The sequence below is a fragment of the Pleurodeles waltl genome, chromosome 4_1 (genome assembly GCF_031143425.1).
Source record: "Pleurodeles waltl isolate 20211129_DDA chromosome 4_1, aPleWal1.hap1.20221129, whole genome shotgun sequence".
NCBI classification, from domain to species: Eukaryota; Metazoa; Chordata; class Amphibia; order Caudata; family Salamandridae; genus Pleurodeles; species Pleurodeles waltl.
Window position 1 is genome coordinate 328,776,791 of NC_090442.1, and position 16,024 is coordinate 328,792,814.

The following is a 16,024-nucleotide window of genomic DNA, read 5'->3' on the forward strand; positions in this document are numbered from 1 at the left end:
GCTCCTGGTGCCACTTCAGAATTCTGGTTCTGTGTGGATTGCCGGGGACTCAATGCGGTCACTAAGACTGATGCGCACCCCATCCCTCGAGCTGATGAGCTCATTGACCGGTTGGGAGCTGCCAAGTACCTATGTACGCTTGATCTTACCTCTGGGTACTGGCAGATTGCCCTGACTGAGGGGGCTAAGGAGAGGTCTGCATTCTCCACAGCAGATGGCCACTACCAGTTTAGGGTGATGCCCTTTGGAATGAAGAGTGCCCCTGCCACCTTTCAGAGGTTGGTCAGCCAGGTGTTGGCTGGACTGGATGATTTCAGTGTCGCCTACCTTGATAACATTGCTGCCTTTAGTTCCGCATGGGAGGAACATTTGCAACACCTCTGTAAAGTGTTGGAGGCCCTACAGAAGGCAGGCCTCACTATTAAGGCAAGCAAGTGCCAAGTAGGGCAGGGTTCTGTGGTGTACTTGGGACACCAGGTGGGGAGTGACCAGGTGGCACCCCTACAGCCAAAGATTGAAACCATTCTGGCTTGGGAGCCCCCCCCCAAGACTCAGACCGAGGTCAGAGCCCTTTTAGGTCTCACAGGATACTATAGGAGGTTTGTCAAAGGGTATGGCACAATTGTTGCTCCCTTGACTGAGTTAACATCCGAAAAGCAGCCCAGAAATGTGATATGGACTGAGTCTTGCCAGAAAGCTTTTGATGCCCTGAAGGCTGCCATGTGCACAGCACCTGTGCTGAAGGCACTTGACTATTCCAAATAAATTGTTGTGCAAAGATGCCTCAGAGGATGGTATTGGAGCAGTACTCTCACAGCTTAATGAAGAGGGCCTAGATCAACCTGTAGCCTTCATTAGCAGGAGGTTACTTCCCAGGGAACTTAGGTGGAGTGCAATTGAGCATGAAGCTTTTGCTGTGGTCTGCGCACTGAAGAAGCTAGGACCTTACTTGTTTGGGACTCACTTCCGGGTTCAGACAGACCACAGGCTCCTCAGATGGTTAATGCAGATAAGGGGTGAGAATCCCAAATGTTTGAGGTGGTCCATCTCCCTACAGGGAATGGACTATACAGTGGAACACCGCCCTGGCACCGACCACACCAATGCTGATAGTCTGTCCAGATTCTTCTGCCTTAGTGATGAGAACTCCCATGAGGTTGGGTAGTTGCTACCCACTTTCAGCTGGAGGGGGGACACGTGCTAGACTTGGCATCATTGGCATGGTCTCCCCTAACTTTTTGCCTATACTTCCCAAGTTGTCTGTGTGTGCTGGACTTTGTTTTTGCTGTTTTTGCTTGCTCTGGACACTTTTACCACTGCTGACCACTGCTAAAGTGTAAGTGTTTCCTGTATAAATTGTATATGTACATTGGCTATCCATGATTGGCATATCTGAGTTTCCAGTAAGTCCCTAGTAAAGTGCACTAGAGGTGCCCAGGGCCTGTAAATCAAATGCTACTAGTGGGCCTGCAGCACTGGTTGTGCCACCCACATTAGTAGCCCTGTAAACATGACTCAGACCTGCCATTGCAGTGTCTGTGATGCAGTTTTAAACTGCCAATTCAACTTGGCAAGTGTACCCCTTGCCAGGACTAAACCTTCCTTTTCTATACATGTAAGGCACCCCTAAGGTAGGCCCTAGGTAGCCCCATGGGCAGGATTTAAGACTTTTTTTGCTTTTTAAATTCATAACTTGACTTTTGTATGTTAGATTTTTGTCATTTTGGTCTAGTTTTGTTTGAATAAATATCTATTTTTCTAACCTTGTGCTGTGACATTTTGTGATGTTTTCACTGAGTTACTGTGTGTGTTGGTACAAATACTTTACACCTTGCTTCTGAAGTTAAGCCTGCCTGCTTGTGCCAGGCTACCATAGGGGTGAGCGGGGGTTAACTGAGGGTTATTCACCTTTACCCTCACTAGAGTGAGGGTCCTTGATTGGACAGGGGGTAACCTGACTGCCAACCAAAGACCCCATTTCTAACAATTAAAAATCCAATTAATTTGTGAAGTGTGATGTTTATTAAATATGTTGGAAAAGCAGCTTTTATAAAGTATACTTTTCCTGTCTGAAGATTTAGTTAATACTAAATTCCTGATCTTTTTTGGTCCTGACCATAAATGTACCTGATTGCAGTGCTTTCTCCCAATTCTGAAACCTGTTTTTAGAACATGTTTTAGTTTTCAACCATGTTGGCCACCACTAAAATGGTTTAGAAATGTACTAAACTCCAGGCATATTATGTTTATTCATATACACACATAAATGTACACATGTACATCCATTAAGAGTCCCATATAAACGTATGGCTATGTTAAATCAGAAGTTAATTTAATCAGGATATGTTAAGCAGTCTAGTTTCTGCTTGTTGAGAAAGAACTGGCCTAGGATTTCAATTATTTTTAAGAATGTTTTCTTCTCTGTTTTGTTATTGTCATTATGTTTTACTTTTATGGATTCTTTGAATCCGAAATAAAGATTATGATGATGATGGTATAGCTACGTTAGATGTGTAATATTTTTGGATCCTCACCAAGTTGCTTATCAAATCATTGTCTGCATGTCATGCAATGCACTAAATGCAATGTGGCAGATGAACAAAGTAGTTATCTTTAGGAGGATGAAAAATGAATAATACCACCCTAATACCTTGATGATTTGCAAACATTTTAGCTCGTTTTATGTGTGAATTGTGAATATTGTGAAATGCACATAGGGTTGTGTGGGAATCACGCAAAAAAGTGCACAGAGAGGAACATGCTTATGGCTCTGGGACGGTTCTCCTCCGCAGAGTAAATTACAAATAGGTATTGTACTTTGTATCTTGTACTTTGTGAGCCTTCAGCAACTTGGGCATGCATATTTAGAAGTATGTACTAGCTTTGTTAAGCATGTCAACATGTCAAAATGTTATATTTCATCCTTGTATATTGTAGTAACCCCAAGAAATAAATACTGCTTTAATATTAATGCCAGGCAATGCCAACGAATCATCCATAACCACTGCAATAATGCTGAGTTGAGGTACAGTCGCTGTGATGCAAATAATGTTGGTCGTGCCATCTTTATATAGGATTGGATAAGGAGTTTGTACTCTACAATTCAGATGTTTCTTTTACATGCTTACTTTTTCAGACTGCACTAACCTCTATGAGATGGCTGATCAAAGAATGCATCTGGGAAATAGGCTCCCGGAACGTCGTTAGAGCTGCAGTGCATCAGGCCATTCTCGCAATAGCTAAAACGATAAACGCATTCAACACGTCAAGATCATGAGTCACATTAATTTGCAAGGTGTCTGAAATTCAGACGGCAACAACATAATTTTACAATGTATAGGCAGAGGACATAACTTTGAAAAAATTACATATTGAGAAACACAAAGCAATTCACACTCCTGCAATGCATTACAAAATAAATAAATACGTTTAATTAACATTTGAAAATAAAATACATGTCTATCGTCCAACCAAAGTGGCTAGTATTTCCAAAACTGTGTAACAATTTAAGTAGCTCAATCCCTCCCACTCCAAGCATACCACTTTGATATTCCCCACATTCCAGGAACCGCACCTTGAAATGTAGCTCCTGAGGCAAAGTACAGCCCCAGATTCTAGTTGAAATTGTGGGTGAATTTGCACACATAGGTTGTTAAAAATGTAGGGAACCTCCAGTCAATTAACCCTGGTATGGACACAAAGGGGGTGATTCCGACCCCGGCGGTCGTTGACCGCCAGGGCCGGGGTCGGCGGGAGCACTGCCAACAGGCTGGCGGTGCTCCTAAGGGCATTCTGACCGCGGCGGTATGGCCGCGGTCAGAAACGGAAAACCGGCGATGTCCCGCCGGTTTTCCGCTGCCCTGAGGAATCCCCCATGGCGGCGCAGCTTGCTGCGCCGCCATGGGGGATTCCGACCCCCTCACCGCCATCCTGTTCCTGGCGGTTTCGACCGCCAGGAACAGGATGGCGGTGAGTGGTGTCGTGGGGCCCCCTGGGGGCCCCTGCAGTGCCCATGCCAATGGCATGGGCACTTCAGGGGCCCCCGTAAGAGGGCCCCACTTTGAATTTCAGTGTCTGCTTAGCAGACACTGAAATTCGCGACGGGTGCTACTGCACCCGTCGCACACCTTCCACTCCGCCGGCTCCATTCGGAGCCGGCTTCCTCATAGAAGGATGTTTCCCACTGGGCTGGCGGGCGGCCTTTTGGCGGTCGCCATGCCAGCCCAGTGGGAAACCCAGAATGACCGCCGCGGTCTTTTGACCGCGGTACGGTCTTCTGGCGGTTCCCGCTTGGCGGGCGGCTCCCGCCGCCCGCCAAGCTTGGAATGACCCCCAAAGTCTCTTTCACCTGAGAACTTTCGAAAATGATTTGCTAGACAACTACAAAGCATTTAAACCTGGTGGAAAACTGATTATGCAATGAGTATTTTGCTTTTTACACTTGATGTATGAACCTAACATGTTCTACATACAATGTCTACACATTAAATGCACCAAGGGCCTTATTACACAAAGCAGCGCATTTTCCTTTTTTAGCACCAGGTGCACCTTTCAAAAGGTGAGCCCTGTGCAAACAAGGAGAATGCACTATATTAGATTCAATGTGTGGCCCCTGGGGCAGCTGCAAACTTGTGCCACCATGGGGAAGAGCGTTCAAGTGAAATACGGAGCGGCTTTGAGGTGGCTGCTCTGTGTTTCACTATGCAGTCAGCAACCCTCCTGCACTTTTAAGAGGGGTGAGAGATCTCCGTGGAGACGGGCCTAGTTAGTGACTCCACCCACTTGCAAGGGATTGTCTGGGGCATGGGCGTAGGAAGTGTGGGGGATGCGGGGGATGTATCCCCCCAGATTTTGGAGGGTGGGGGACACGGGGGACGAAGGTGGGGGGGACAAGGGGACACAATAATTTCCCCTCTCACATCTATTATTCAGAGGGCCATTAGCGCACAAAAGCGCTACTTATAACAGCCCTATACCGACCATCCTCCAATCTGATGGTAACAGAATGAAGGTGAGTCAGGAGGCCCCCTGCGCCCTCTGCTCTTTTGTTTGTCCTGTTCACACCTGTGGGCATTAAGGGTGCTCATAAAAACAAAGGGTACGAGAAGGAGAAAAGAGTTTTGGATGATTACTGTCTGCATCACCTGCCGCCTTGAAGAGGAGCACTGCAGGATGCCTTCAAGAGGAGCTGCAAGACATTGAGCAAGATCTAAAGAGATAACAGAGTCCGGCTAGAAAGGAGACTCTGTGAAACACAATGTTTGTATTTGCCTAAGATCACACCAGTTGGTGAAACAGTGAAGTCGAGATTGGGCCCAGATTTTACCTTTTCACACAACAATTTAGCTATTAGAAGGGTATATTTTTCTAGCATTTATGCTTAATGCTTTTTTATCTAGGTAATGAAGGGCTTGATTATAGAATGGCTAACAGGGAGAAGCCATATTTCATTTTGGGCCATTATGTCTAGCGTTATTATTTATGTTGTTATCGTTACATACTTCAGCATATTGAAGTATATTATCTTTTCTCTATCTTTTCTTCACTGTACTCTGAAACAATCTACTCTATGCCACTGCACCCTACACCACTTTTCTCCACTCTGTGCTACTCTACGCCACTGCAATCTATGCTGTACCACTCTACTCTACACCACTCTACTCTGCAGCACTCTACACTACGCCACTGCAATCTATGCTATTCTACTCTAACCATTGCACAATACACCCCTACACTCTTCACCACTTTACTCAAATCCAATGCACTCTATGCCACTGCACTCTATGCCAATCTACTCTGCACCGCAGCACTCTATTCCACTGATTTCAATGCCACTGTACTCTGCGCCACAGCACTCTAGGCGACTGCACTCTATGCCACTCTACAATACACCACTGTACTCTGCGACCCTCTAATCTGCAACATTGCACTCTGCCACTGAACTTCACGCCACTCTACTCTGCACCACTGCATTCAATGCCACTGTACTCTGTCCCACTGCACTCTTTTCTGCACCACTGCACTCTAATCTACTCTACACCACTCCACTGTAGGCCCTTCACTCTACTTTGAAATCATCTCCTCTATGCAACTGCAATCTACGCAACTCCACTGTATGCTATGCCAGTCTAATCTACCCTGCACCACTCCAATGTACCCTGCGCCACTCCACTCTGCTCTGCACCGTTCTATGCTACTGCACTCTACATCACTATGCTCCACTCTGCAACAATCTACTCCTCACCACTATACTGTACTCTGCAGCAATCTTCTCCATGCCACTCTATTCTACTCTGCACCACTGTACTCTAAGCCACTTCTCTACTCTGTATCACTCTACATGACTGCACTCTACAACAATGCACTCTATGCCACTCTACTCTACACCAATGCATTCTATGACACTCTACTCTACACCACTGCCCTTTATGACTCTACTCTGCAACACTGCACTCTGCCACTGAACTATACACCTCTCTACTCTGCACCACTGCACTCTACTCTGCACCACTCAACTAAATGCCACTCTACTGCACTCTACACAAATGTACTATATGCCACTACACTATGCCACTCTACTCTGCATCACTGCACCCCACCATTGCACTCTACACCAGTCTACTCTACCTTGCACCACTCCACTCTACCATGCACCGTATCACTCTATGACACAGCACTCTGAACAACTGCAATCTATGCAGTGCCACTCCACTCTGCTCCCCTCTACTCTTCACCACTCTACGATACTGCACTGTACGCTAAACCAGTGCTGTCTTGGTCAATGCACTCTACACCACTTTACTCAAAACCAACGCACTCTATACCACCACACTCTACGCCAATCTACTTTGCACCACTGTACTCTATGCCATTTCAGTCTAGACCACCCAACTCCACTCTATGACACTTCACTCTGACATTACACTCCATGATACTAGACTGACACTCTATTCCATTAAACTCTAACACTTTCTCCACTCTGTAACTCCCTACACAACTCCCTGTACGCCACTCCATTCCACTTTACTCCACTCTATGCCACTCCACACCACTCTATGCCACTTCAATCTACGATACTCTACTCAACGCCACTGCACAGCCCTCTATGCCACTCCACTATTCAACAATGTACTATGCTCAACAACACTCTACCCAACTTTCTCTATGCTAGTTCATGTTACTTTACTTCACTCTACTCCAGTTCACTCTTATTTATGCCTTTCCACTCTACGACACTCTGCCACTCCACTCTATTACACTGTGACACTACTCCACTCTACTACTACTTTATGGCATTGGCGCTTGATTAGAGATTCAGATCTCCATTGATTGCCTTGTCACTCATATGAGACGTGAGTCAGATTTATCTTCGTCGTTTTGGTTACAAGCACTATGTAACCCTTTTAACTCAAGCTTAACAAAGGCATAGGATGATCCTGATACCTGTCTAGGGGACCGAAATATCGTCGGCCAAAGTACCTTGACTTGAATTTGTGATATTTTACATAAGTTGGCATAAGCATAGGTACTATGAGCAAATGACTTCTTGATTCACTATTTGAGTCATTCATGTAAAAGTGGGTGTATAACAGCGTGTAAATCACTATTGTGGATGCTAACCTTGTAGGAAAGTAGCCTCTTTCTAGCTTGGTTACCCCCACATTTGGCCTGTTTGCCAGTGTGTTTGAGTGTGTCTACTGGGATCCTGCTAATCAGGACCCCAGTAGATATGCCCTCTCCCTTAAATTATGGTTGTTGCATACTGGTAACCCAGTATTTCACCCAAGATTGGCATACTGGTGCCCCCTTATAAGTCCCTAGTATATGGTACTTAGGTACCCAGGGCATTGGGGTTCCAGGAGATCCCTAGGGGCTGCAGCATTTTTTTGCCACCCATAGGGAGTCCATGCAATGGCTTCTACAGAACGGCCATTGCAGCCTGCGTGAAAAGGTGCATGCACCCTTTCACTGCCAGTTACACCGCACCAGGTCACTTATAAGTCACCCCTATAGCAGGCCCTCCAGCCCTGAGGGCAGGGTGCAGAGTACCTGTGTGTGAGGGCACCCCTGCACTAGCAGAGGTGCCCCCACGACCTCCAGGACCATTTTCCCAGACCTCAGGAGTGTGGGGATGCCATTTTACACGTGTACTGGAAATAGGTCACTACCTATTCCCAGCTACATAATGGTAACTCCGAACATAGGTATGTTTGGTATCAAACATGTTGGAATCATACCCCAAGGCTTTTGCAAGCATTGGTTGTATGATTCCATGCACTCTGGGGGCTCCTTAGAGGACCCCCAGTATTGCCATTCCAGCCTTCTGAGGTTTTCCAGGCAGCCCCAGCTGCTGCCACCTCTCAGACAGGTTTCTGCCCTCCTGTTGGTTGAGAAGCTCAAGCCCAGAAAGGCAGAATAAAGGATTTCCTTTGATAGAGGGGTGTTACACCCTCTCCCTTTGGAAATAGGTTTGGAAGGGGTAGCTTCCTTCCCCAGGCCACTGGAAATGCTTTGAAGGGCACATTTGGTGTCCTCCTTACAGAATCCAGTCTACACCGGTTCAGGTACCCCCAGTCCCTGCTCTGGCACGAAACTGGATCACCACCCCAGGTGTGCTGCTCAGAGCTCCTCCAGAGGGTCCCTGGGTTTTGCCATCTTGGATTCCAAGTTGGCAGCAAACTCTGGGACCATCTGAGTGGCCAGTGCCAGCAGGTGATGTCAGAGCCGTCCCCTGATAGGTGCTTACCTGTTTAGCTGACCAATCCCCCGTTCAGGGCTATTTAGGGTCTCTCCTTTGGGAGGTTCTTCAGATTCAGATTGCAAGACTCTGCATCCTTTACTTCACTTTCTCACCTAAGAAACTGCACCTGGACCCTCCAGGAACTCCACAAACTGCAACAACGAAGCAAAGACTTCTGCAACATTGTATCTCCAGCTCTTGCCAGCAAATGCAACTGTTTCCCGGTTGTGCATCCTCAGAGGACAGCCTGTCTTCAGTCTGCACCAGAAGAATTAACGAATCTCCCTTGGAGTGAAGGAGTCACTCCCCTGCTTCAGCAGGCACCTCTCTGCAACGATGACCATCTGCATGAGTTCTCTCTCCTGACGAGTTGCATGGATCCTGCATCACGGGTGGTGGACTGAAGTGGTCCTGATGGTCCTGATGGTCCTGACATCGTACTGTCCAACTTTGGTGGAGGTAAGAGCTTGCCTTCCCACGCAAGACAGTACTCCTGTGCACCACGTGTTTCAGTTGCCAAGGCTTGTTGGCATCCTTCTATGAAATTCTTTGTGTACCATGTAGCTTCGGCCCCCAGCACTCCTTCCTGAGATGCACCGCTTCCTGAGTGGTTCTCTGGCGGTGTGGGATCCTTTGTTTTTGTGCTGCGTGGGCCTCCTTTTGCAACTCCTTTGTCCCCATGCTGGGGACTCCTATGTGCGCTGCCTGGTATTCCGTGGGCTCTCTGAGTTGCTGAGAGCCCCCTCTGACTCCTCCTCCTGGGTGGCCATTTTTCGCTAACCATGAGCTTTGCCTGTGCCAAGGCTTGTTGGCGGAATCCAGCGATGCAAACCAGACTGCAATCATCTATCCGGTGTGGGATATCATCTGCACCAACCACGAACCCGCATCCATCTTCTTGGGTGCAGTACTGACTGTTGTTCTTCACCAGTGGTTCTTCTTTTGCACCTTGATTCGGGTTAGCAGGGGCTCCTGTCCTCCCTGGACTCTTCTGTGCTTCTTGGACTTAGACCCATTCTTCCACAGGTCTTTAGGTCCAGGAATCCACCCTTTGTGTCTTGAAGTATCTTCTGGTTCTTGCATTATCTTCTTTCTCGTGTTCTTGTGTGTTCTAGGAAAGTTACTGTGATTTACTTCTGCTTTCCTGGGCTCTGAGGTGGGTTCTATTACTTACCTTTGGTGTTTTCTAATACTCCCAGCGCCCCTCTACACACCACACTTGCCTAGGTGGGAAACTGACATTCGCATTCCACTTTCTTAGTATATGGTTTGTGTTTCCCCTAGGCCCATTTCTAACCATTGTGATTTTCACTAATTGCACTGTTTTCTAACTATTTTTATTGCTATTGCTGCATACTAGTGTATATAATTGGTGTATTACTTACCTTCTAAGGGAGTATAGTCTCTATGGTATTTTTGGCATTTGTGTCACTAAAATAAAGTACCTTTATTTTTGTAACACTTAGTATTTTCTTTCATGTTTGTGAGTACTGTGTGACTACAGTGGTATTGCATGAGCTTTGCATGTCTCCTAGATAAGCCTTGGCTACAGCTACCCCTAGAGAGCCTGGCGTCTAGACACTGCCTACATGTCACTAATAAGGGATAAATGGACATGGTATAAGGTGTAAGTACCATAGGTACCCACTACAAACCAGGCCAGCCTCCTCCAAACCACTGTACTATATAGGTTACTTTTAAAAGTTTTCTTGTAATTGGTGACATTGGGTCATCCAGATAACTTGTGTAATACCAGTCTTTCTCGATTTCCCCTATTGATGTTTTCCCACTACATTTGATCTTTTATATTTTGATTGAATAAATGCATAAAACATTCTATTTGCATACTACTTTAATATCATTGTTTATGGGAGTGGTGTAGCATTTTATTCAAGGGACCCCTGTTCCTTTAAAGTTAGTTTACTGCTCCATTCTAGGACACTCTACTTACTCCATGATACTACGCCACACCAGTCGGTGACACATCATTCTCCTTTATGCCATTAACTTTCAGCCATGCTGAATAGTAGTCTCACTAGTGTACAGCATGGCTAAAACACATTGGCAAAGGCAATATAACTTGCATAGGCGAGACCTATTGGCTATGCCAATGCTTGTTTATAAGGTATGAACTTTAAGGTGACTTGCAATATCCTTATGTACACAGGGGGTATTTTACCCCATATAATACATGGTCACACCACCAACTTTCCCACAAACCACTTAAAACCCTAGTGCATAGCTTCTGTCATTCCAAGCTATTAAAGTACAGCAGAAGAAAGAAAAGCAACATTCAATTTTTTTGCTTTAAACAGCTGCATTATGCTCTGTGACCTGATCTGCCTTTTACCTTGGCTGCTAGCTCTGGCAGAAGACAATGTAATGTCAGAATTCGACTGTAATAACCCTATCATAGTCATTTTCTGATGTCTTTTCTTTATAATCAGTGAATGTCTTTTCTTTACACGCAGTGACTTGGTGCATCACAAACAGCCGTTTCTAAAGAAATTAGTGACTGTAGTTTATACAGAGATTAGACAATCCATAATTATATAGCCTGTAACTGCAAGAGCTTCTTCAGTTGAAATGCTCCTAGTTATGATTGATGTGTAGCTGAGCTTCCCAAGATCACACAGAGGAGCAGAAGTGTTAGAACTATGGTTTCCGAGCACAGTTTACAACTGTTGTACCTAATCGCTTTTGATCTCTCCAGTGCAGTTCCAATTGGCATGAGGCGAAGGGCATGATGGGTGTGGGGAGCAAAGAGTATGTTCTTCCTTTTTACCCTCCTACCTTTATTTGCTTGGTGCATGAAGATGCAAGGTTAATCAACATGTTATTTTCACATTTGAGCTAATTACTTTGTGAATGTAAATAACAATAAAATATACTTTCAGACTGTGAAAACATGCCTTCCTTTCTCCCTATTTCACTTCCAATATATATATATATATATATATATATATATATATATATATATATATATATATATATATATATATGATTGTGTATATTTATCGGAGCCTGCAGTTCGTAAACAACGAGCGATTTGTATAGGGTTGATTGAAAGTCCCCCAAGGCTGTCCCTGTCCCCCCCAGAAATTTATTGTCTCCTACACCCCTGGTCTGGGGGTCCTTGGGACCCCCTTTTGAGGGCTGCCATCAGGGGGTGCAGTTGCAGTGTGCCAACTTTTTGTGGAGTGCTGTCAGTGCACCTCCTGATGGCTTGTTTGCCTTTGTGGCCGCGTCTATAATATGGCACAGAGACAAAGAGATTTCCTCATTTGCATGGGGCCACACCCTCTTGCAAATGAGGGAATAGTCTCTGATGATAGCGCTGGCACTATATGTGAGCCAGCACTATCTTTATTACAGAAGGGGCTACATAAGCGTCTGCGGCCCATTTTGTAATATCAAAGTGTCTGGAAGAGCGCAAAGAGGGTGCAAACGCCTGTTGGCCCCCAGGGCACTTTGTATAATACAGCCACAGGTGGTGTATAAGTTCTTGCCACTGGGTGATGTCAAAAACCAACACCAAACAGAATGCATGGTTCTTTGGGCAACACTTATTTACAACAGTAGCATCATGCAGCATTTTTGCAGTGGGTGTTTCATGCCTGCTGCTCTCGGATAAGGAGCTCTCGCAATTCACTCCAAATGCAAGAAGAGAAGATGCCATTATTACTTTATTCTGCAAGAGCATACTTCAGCTTTATCGGTTTTTTCGTTACAGTATAAATAATTTTGCAAACCAGGAGAGTTAAATATAGTGCATACTCAGCCAAAAGGATCAGTGTCTTCAAAGGATCCACCACTGAAGGCACAGAGATCCGCGCCAGTGTGCAGGGATCTCTAAGTCTGATGGGAGGTCCTGTGGCATGGAATGAGAGGCCATAGCCTTAGTTGGCTTGAAGGGCCAGTAGCCACACATCAGGCTTTAAAGTGTATTTATTTACTTATTTATTTATTTATTGATGCATATTTATATAGCGCACACTTCATAAATGAATTACTTCCAGGCGCGAGGCAGGAAAGAGACAAGAGTTGGCCTAGGAGGTGTTGGAGCTAGTATAGAACTCTTTACAGTTGTTTTCTGATTGTCCGGAGGTTGTTTTAGTTACATTGGTGTTGATGCTCTGGGCCCCACAGAAAGGACCAACCACCGAAAAGTGCCTGCCACCTCGGCTCTTGGTGTGGCTTTGGGAACTGAGAGGAAGTTGTGTTGATTTTGGCAGAGGCCAATTAAGTAGAGATTTCTTTGAGTATCCACAGCCCAGATATAATGTAAACATCTGCATGATGTGACATGACTAGCACACATGAGGAATTCATTGTTTTGTTGTTTTGCTGACAAGGTTTCAAAATCAGTTTCATTGATGATATATTTTTTCATTGAATGATCTGGAAACATAATAGAAGATTTCTCCCATCTGCAGAAATGCTGACCGTACCGTAGAACTGGACTACGATAGTCATTTTTCTCCAAGAGAAGAAAAGGTGCAACTATTGCTTAGCATTGGAGATTAAGAGCAGAGGCAGCCTCTCGCACCCAGGAGTCCTGAGATAATAGTCGCGAGTATGTGGACAAGCACCCAGGCGTCACCTCCATTTAACTATGTGGTACAATGCTGTCGAAAGCACCCGATGATGTGAAGTTGTAATTTATTGTGGTGTTGTTGATTAATGTTATTAGTGCTCAGTGCATTGCTTTGTACGCGGTTGTTTGTTCCGGGCCCAACACTGCACTATTGTATTAGGTGAACACACATACTGGGGCCCGTTTCCTTTGAGTATACTTCCATGTAATGGTACAAGAGATTTGCAGATATACGAACCCTGGCCAATATTCCTGCTGTCTAGTTAGATAGGGTTCCTACTGCCCCCTGTTGGCGCATACACCAAATTGGCCTGGTATTGATCTTCTATGCAGGACATTCCAGTCACTCACTGGAACGGGTTAATGGTGCAGGGGCGTAACAAAGGCCCCAGCCTCCCGCTGCCGTGCGCACATTCTCTCGCCCCCCCTCCCCCACTTCCCGCCGGGGGGAGCTCCAGGGGGCTCCTTAAGCCTGGCCTGGCCTGAGTGAGTCCGGGGAGGGGGGGTGAGGGTGTCCCCATGTTCTTTGAAGGCCCCACCTCACACCCACTTTCGTTACGCCACTGTAAAGGTGATTTGTTCTTGCTTGCTATTTTATCAGTAGAAGGTATCTTGCAAAGCTTCTTCCGTGAAAGGTATGACACAATTTTTACCTTTCTTATTCCATATGATCACAAATAATTGCACTTTTACAATGTTACATTTGTGAGCTCTATGGGGCATATTTATACTTTTTGGTTCAAAACTGCACTAACACAGTAATGCACCAAAAAGTTTAGTACTGGCTTGTGCCATTCCTGATTACCAGCTGGGCGCCATTTTTATGGAATGGTGCAAGCCGGTGCAAAGGGTGGACTAGAGTTTTAAAAAATGACATTAGCTGGGTGGGGCTGGCGGTATGGGAGAAGGGGGTTTTGCACCAAAAAATGATGTTAGGCTGGTTGGAGTAAAAAAAGATGACAACAACCAGCCTAGCATCATTTTCTGACGCAAAACCATCCATACCACATGACTCCTGTCTTAGAAAAGACAGGAGTCATGCCCACCACCCCATTTGCCAGCACAGGGGATCAGTGTTCCCTGGGCATGGTCATTGCACCCTGTGCCATGCAGGGGGCCCCAAGTTGGGCCCCTGATGGCACTTTTTTTTTTTTAAATTACTTACCTACACTTACCCTACTTACCTCGAATGGGGTCCCCCATCCTCCGGTGACCCTCTGGTGTGTGATGGGGTGTTCCTGGGGTTTGAGGAGGGCACCGGTGGACCCATTCCATGGTGTTCAACCATGGAAATGGGCCCACAGGTCCCTTAACGCCTGGTCTGACCCAGGCGTTAAATAATGGTGCAATATTTAACCCCTCCTCCCACCCGTGCATCATTTTAGTACAGGGGATAAATAGGGGGGTATGGGATTACCACCATCTTTTTGTTGGGAACGCCTACCTTGCATCTCATTGACGCAAGGTAGGTTCACGCATCTAAAAAATGGTGCAAACTCCAATATTTTGATGTTAGTTGTGTCTAATGTAAAAATATAAATATGGAGTTAGTTTTGCGCTGAATTTGCGTAAGAAAAATGATGCAAATTCAGCGCAAATGAGGTATAAATATGCCCCTAAATTTAAGTAGTTGGTTTGCCACATTGGTCGATATCGGATGAACAGCAACGTTCCTTTCTTGAACTTCACATCAAATCCTATTGCTTTTTCGGAGCTGTTGTCTAGGTGTGCTTTTGGACAAACCAATTGAACTAATGCAGCTGACAACATTGATTTGTAATAAAAATTTTAGAATTGGAAACATGGGCTCAGATTTAGAAGTAAGTGGCGCATCGGTCCCAATGCGCCACTTTACTTGCGCCGTCCCACCCCACCTAATGACACCAAGGTGGCGCAATATTTACAACCATGACGGCCGTTTTCACAACAGTGTCATAATTTATGACGCTATTGTGGTGCTTTGCAGCATTGGCACAGTAAATTATGGCACTAGTTTAGCAAAGCACTACGGGGTTCCATAGGTTGCTATTGGTCCATCAATTTAACGCCTGCCCTGTGCAGGCGTTAAAAATGATGGAAAAAATAATGCAGTGAAATCTTGTAGATTTCACTGCATCATTTTTCTGGGTCTCCTAACTGGGGAACACCCCCCTTGCAAACATTATGCCTGGCGCTGGCATAATGTGGCGGAAGGGGTTACAAAGTGGCACAATGCAAGCACTGCACCACTTTGTAAAATAGCACTGAGAAATCACCTCTTTGACTCCACATTAGCGTAAAAAAATGATGCTAGTGTGGCGCAAGAAGGCACAAGGGCCTTGTAAATCTGGCCCTGGGTGTTCTCTAGAGATGCTGGTGCTGGCAACACTCGTCATATCGGCCAAGGTTCCCCAATTCAGGCATGACGCCTACTGCCAGCCCTGGCTTCTAGCCAGCAGTGCGTGCTGCATTTTCAGCCCTTATTACCAACCTTAAAAGTGATTCTACATGACCCAAATTACTGGCTTATGAGTCAATAGTGATTGAAAGTGTCACATATGACTCGAGACAACTTGACAGAGATGTAGTTAGCTATACAGTAGGTTGTGTGTCTTCAGGTAAGTGCGGATAGGAAGTTTCAAACTGAAAATGGCCAGTTCAATCTTAAAATTGAAAGCACTACTGTAAGGAAATGCCTCCTTGGCATG

At 45.6% G+C, this 16,024-nt stretch overlaps 1 protein-coding gene across 1 annotated transcript in view; it reads right to left on the reverse strand.

The window, feature by feature from the left end:
* The window catches only part of VWF (von Willebrand factor), a 1,017,342-nt gene that overhangs the window by 610,336 nt on the left and 390,982 nt on the right, over positions 1 to 16,024 (reverse strand). The window contains exon 17 of the mRNA XM_069228440.1: positions 3,148 to 3,239. Coding sequence (XP_069084541.1) covers positions 3,148 to 3,239 — 92 coding nt within the window. The remainder of the gene's footprint in view (positions 1 to 3,147; positions 3,240 to 16,024) is intronic.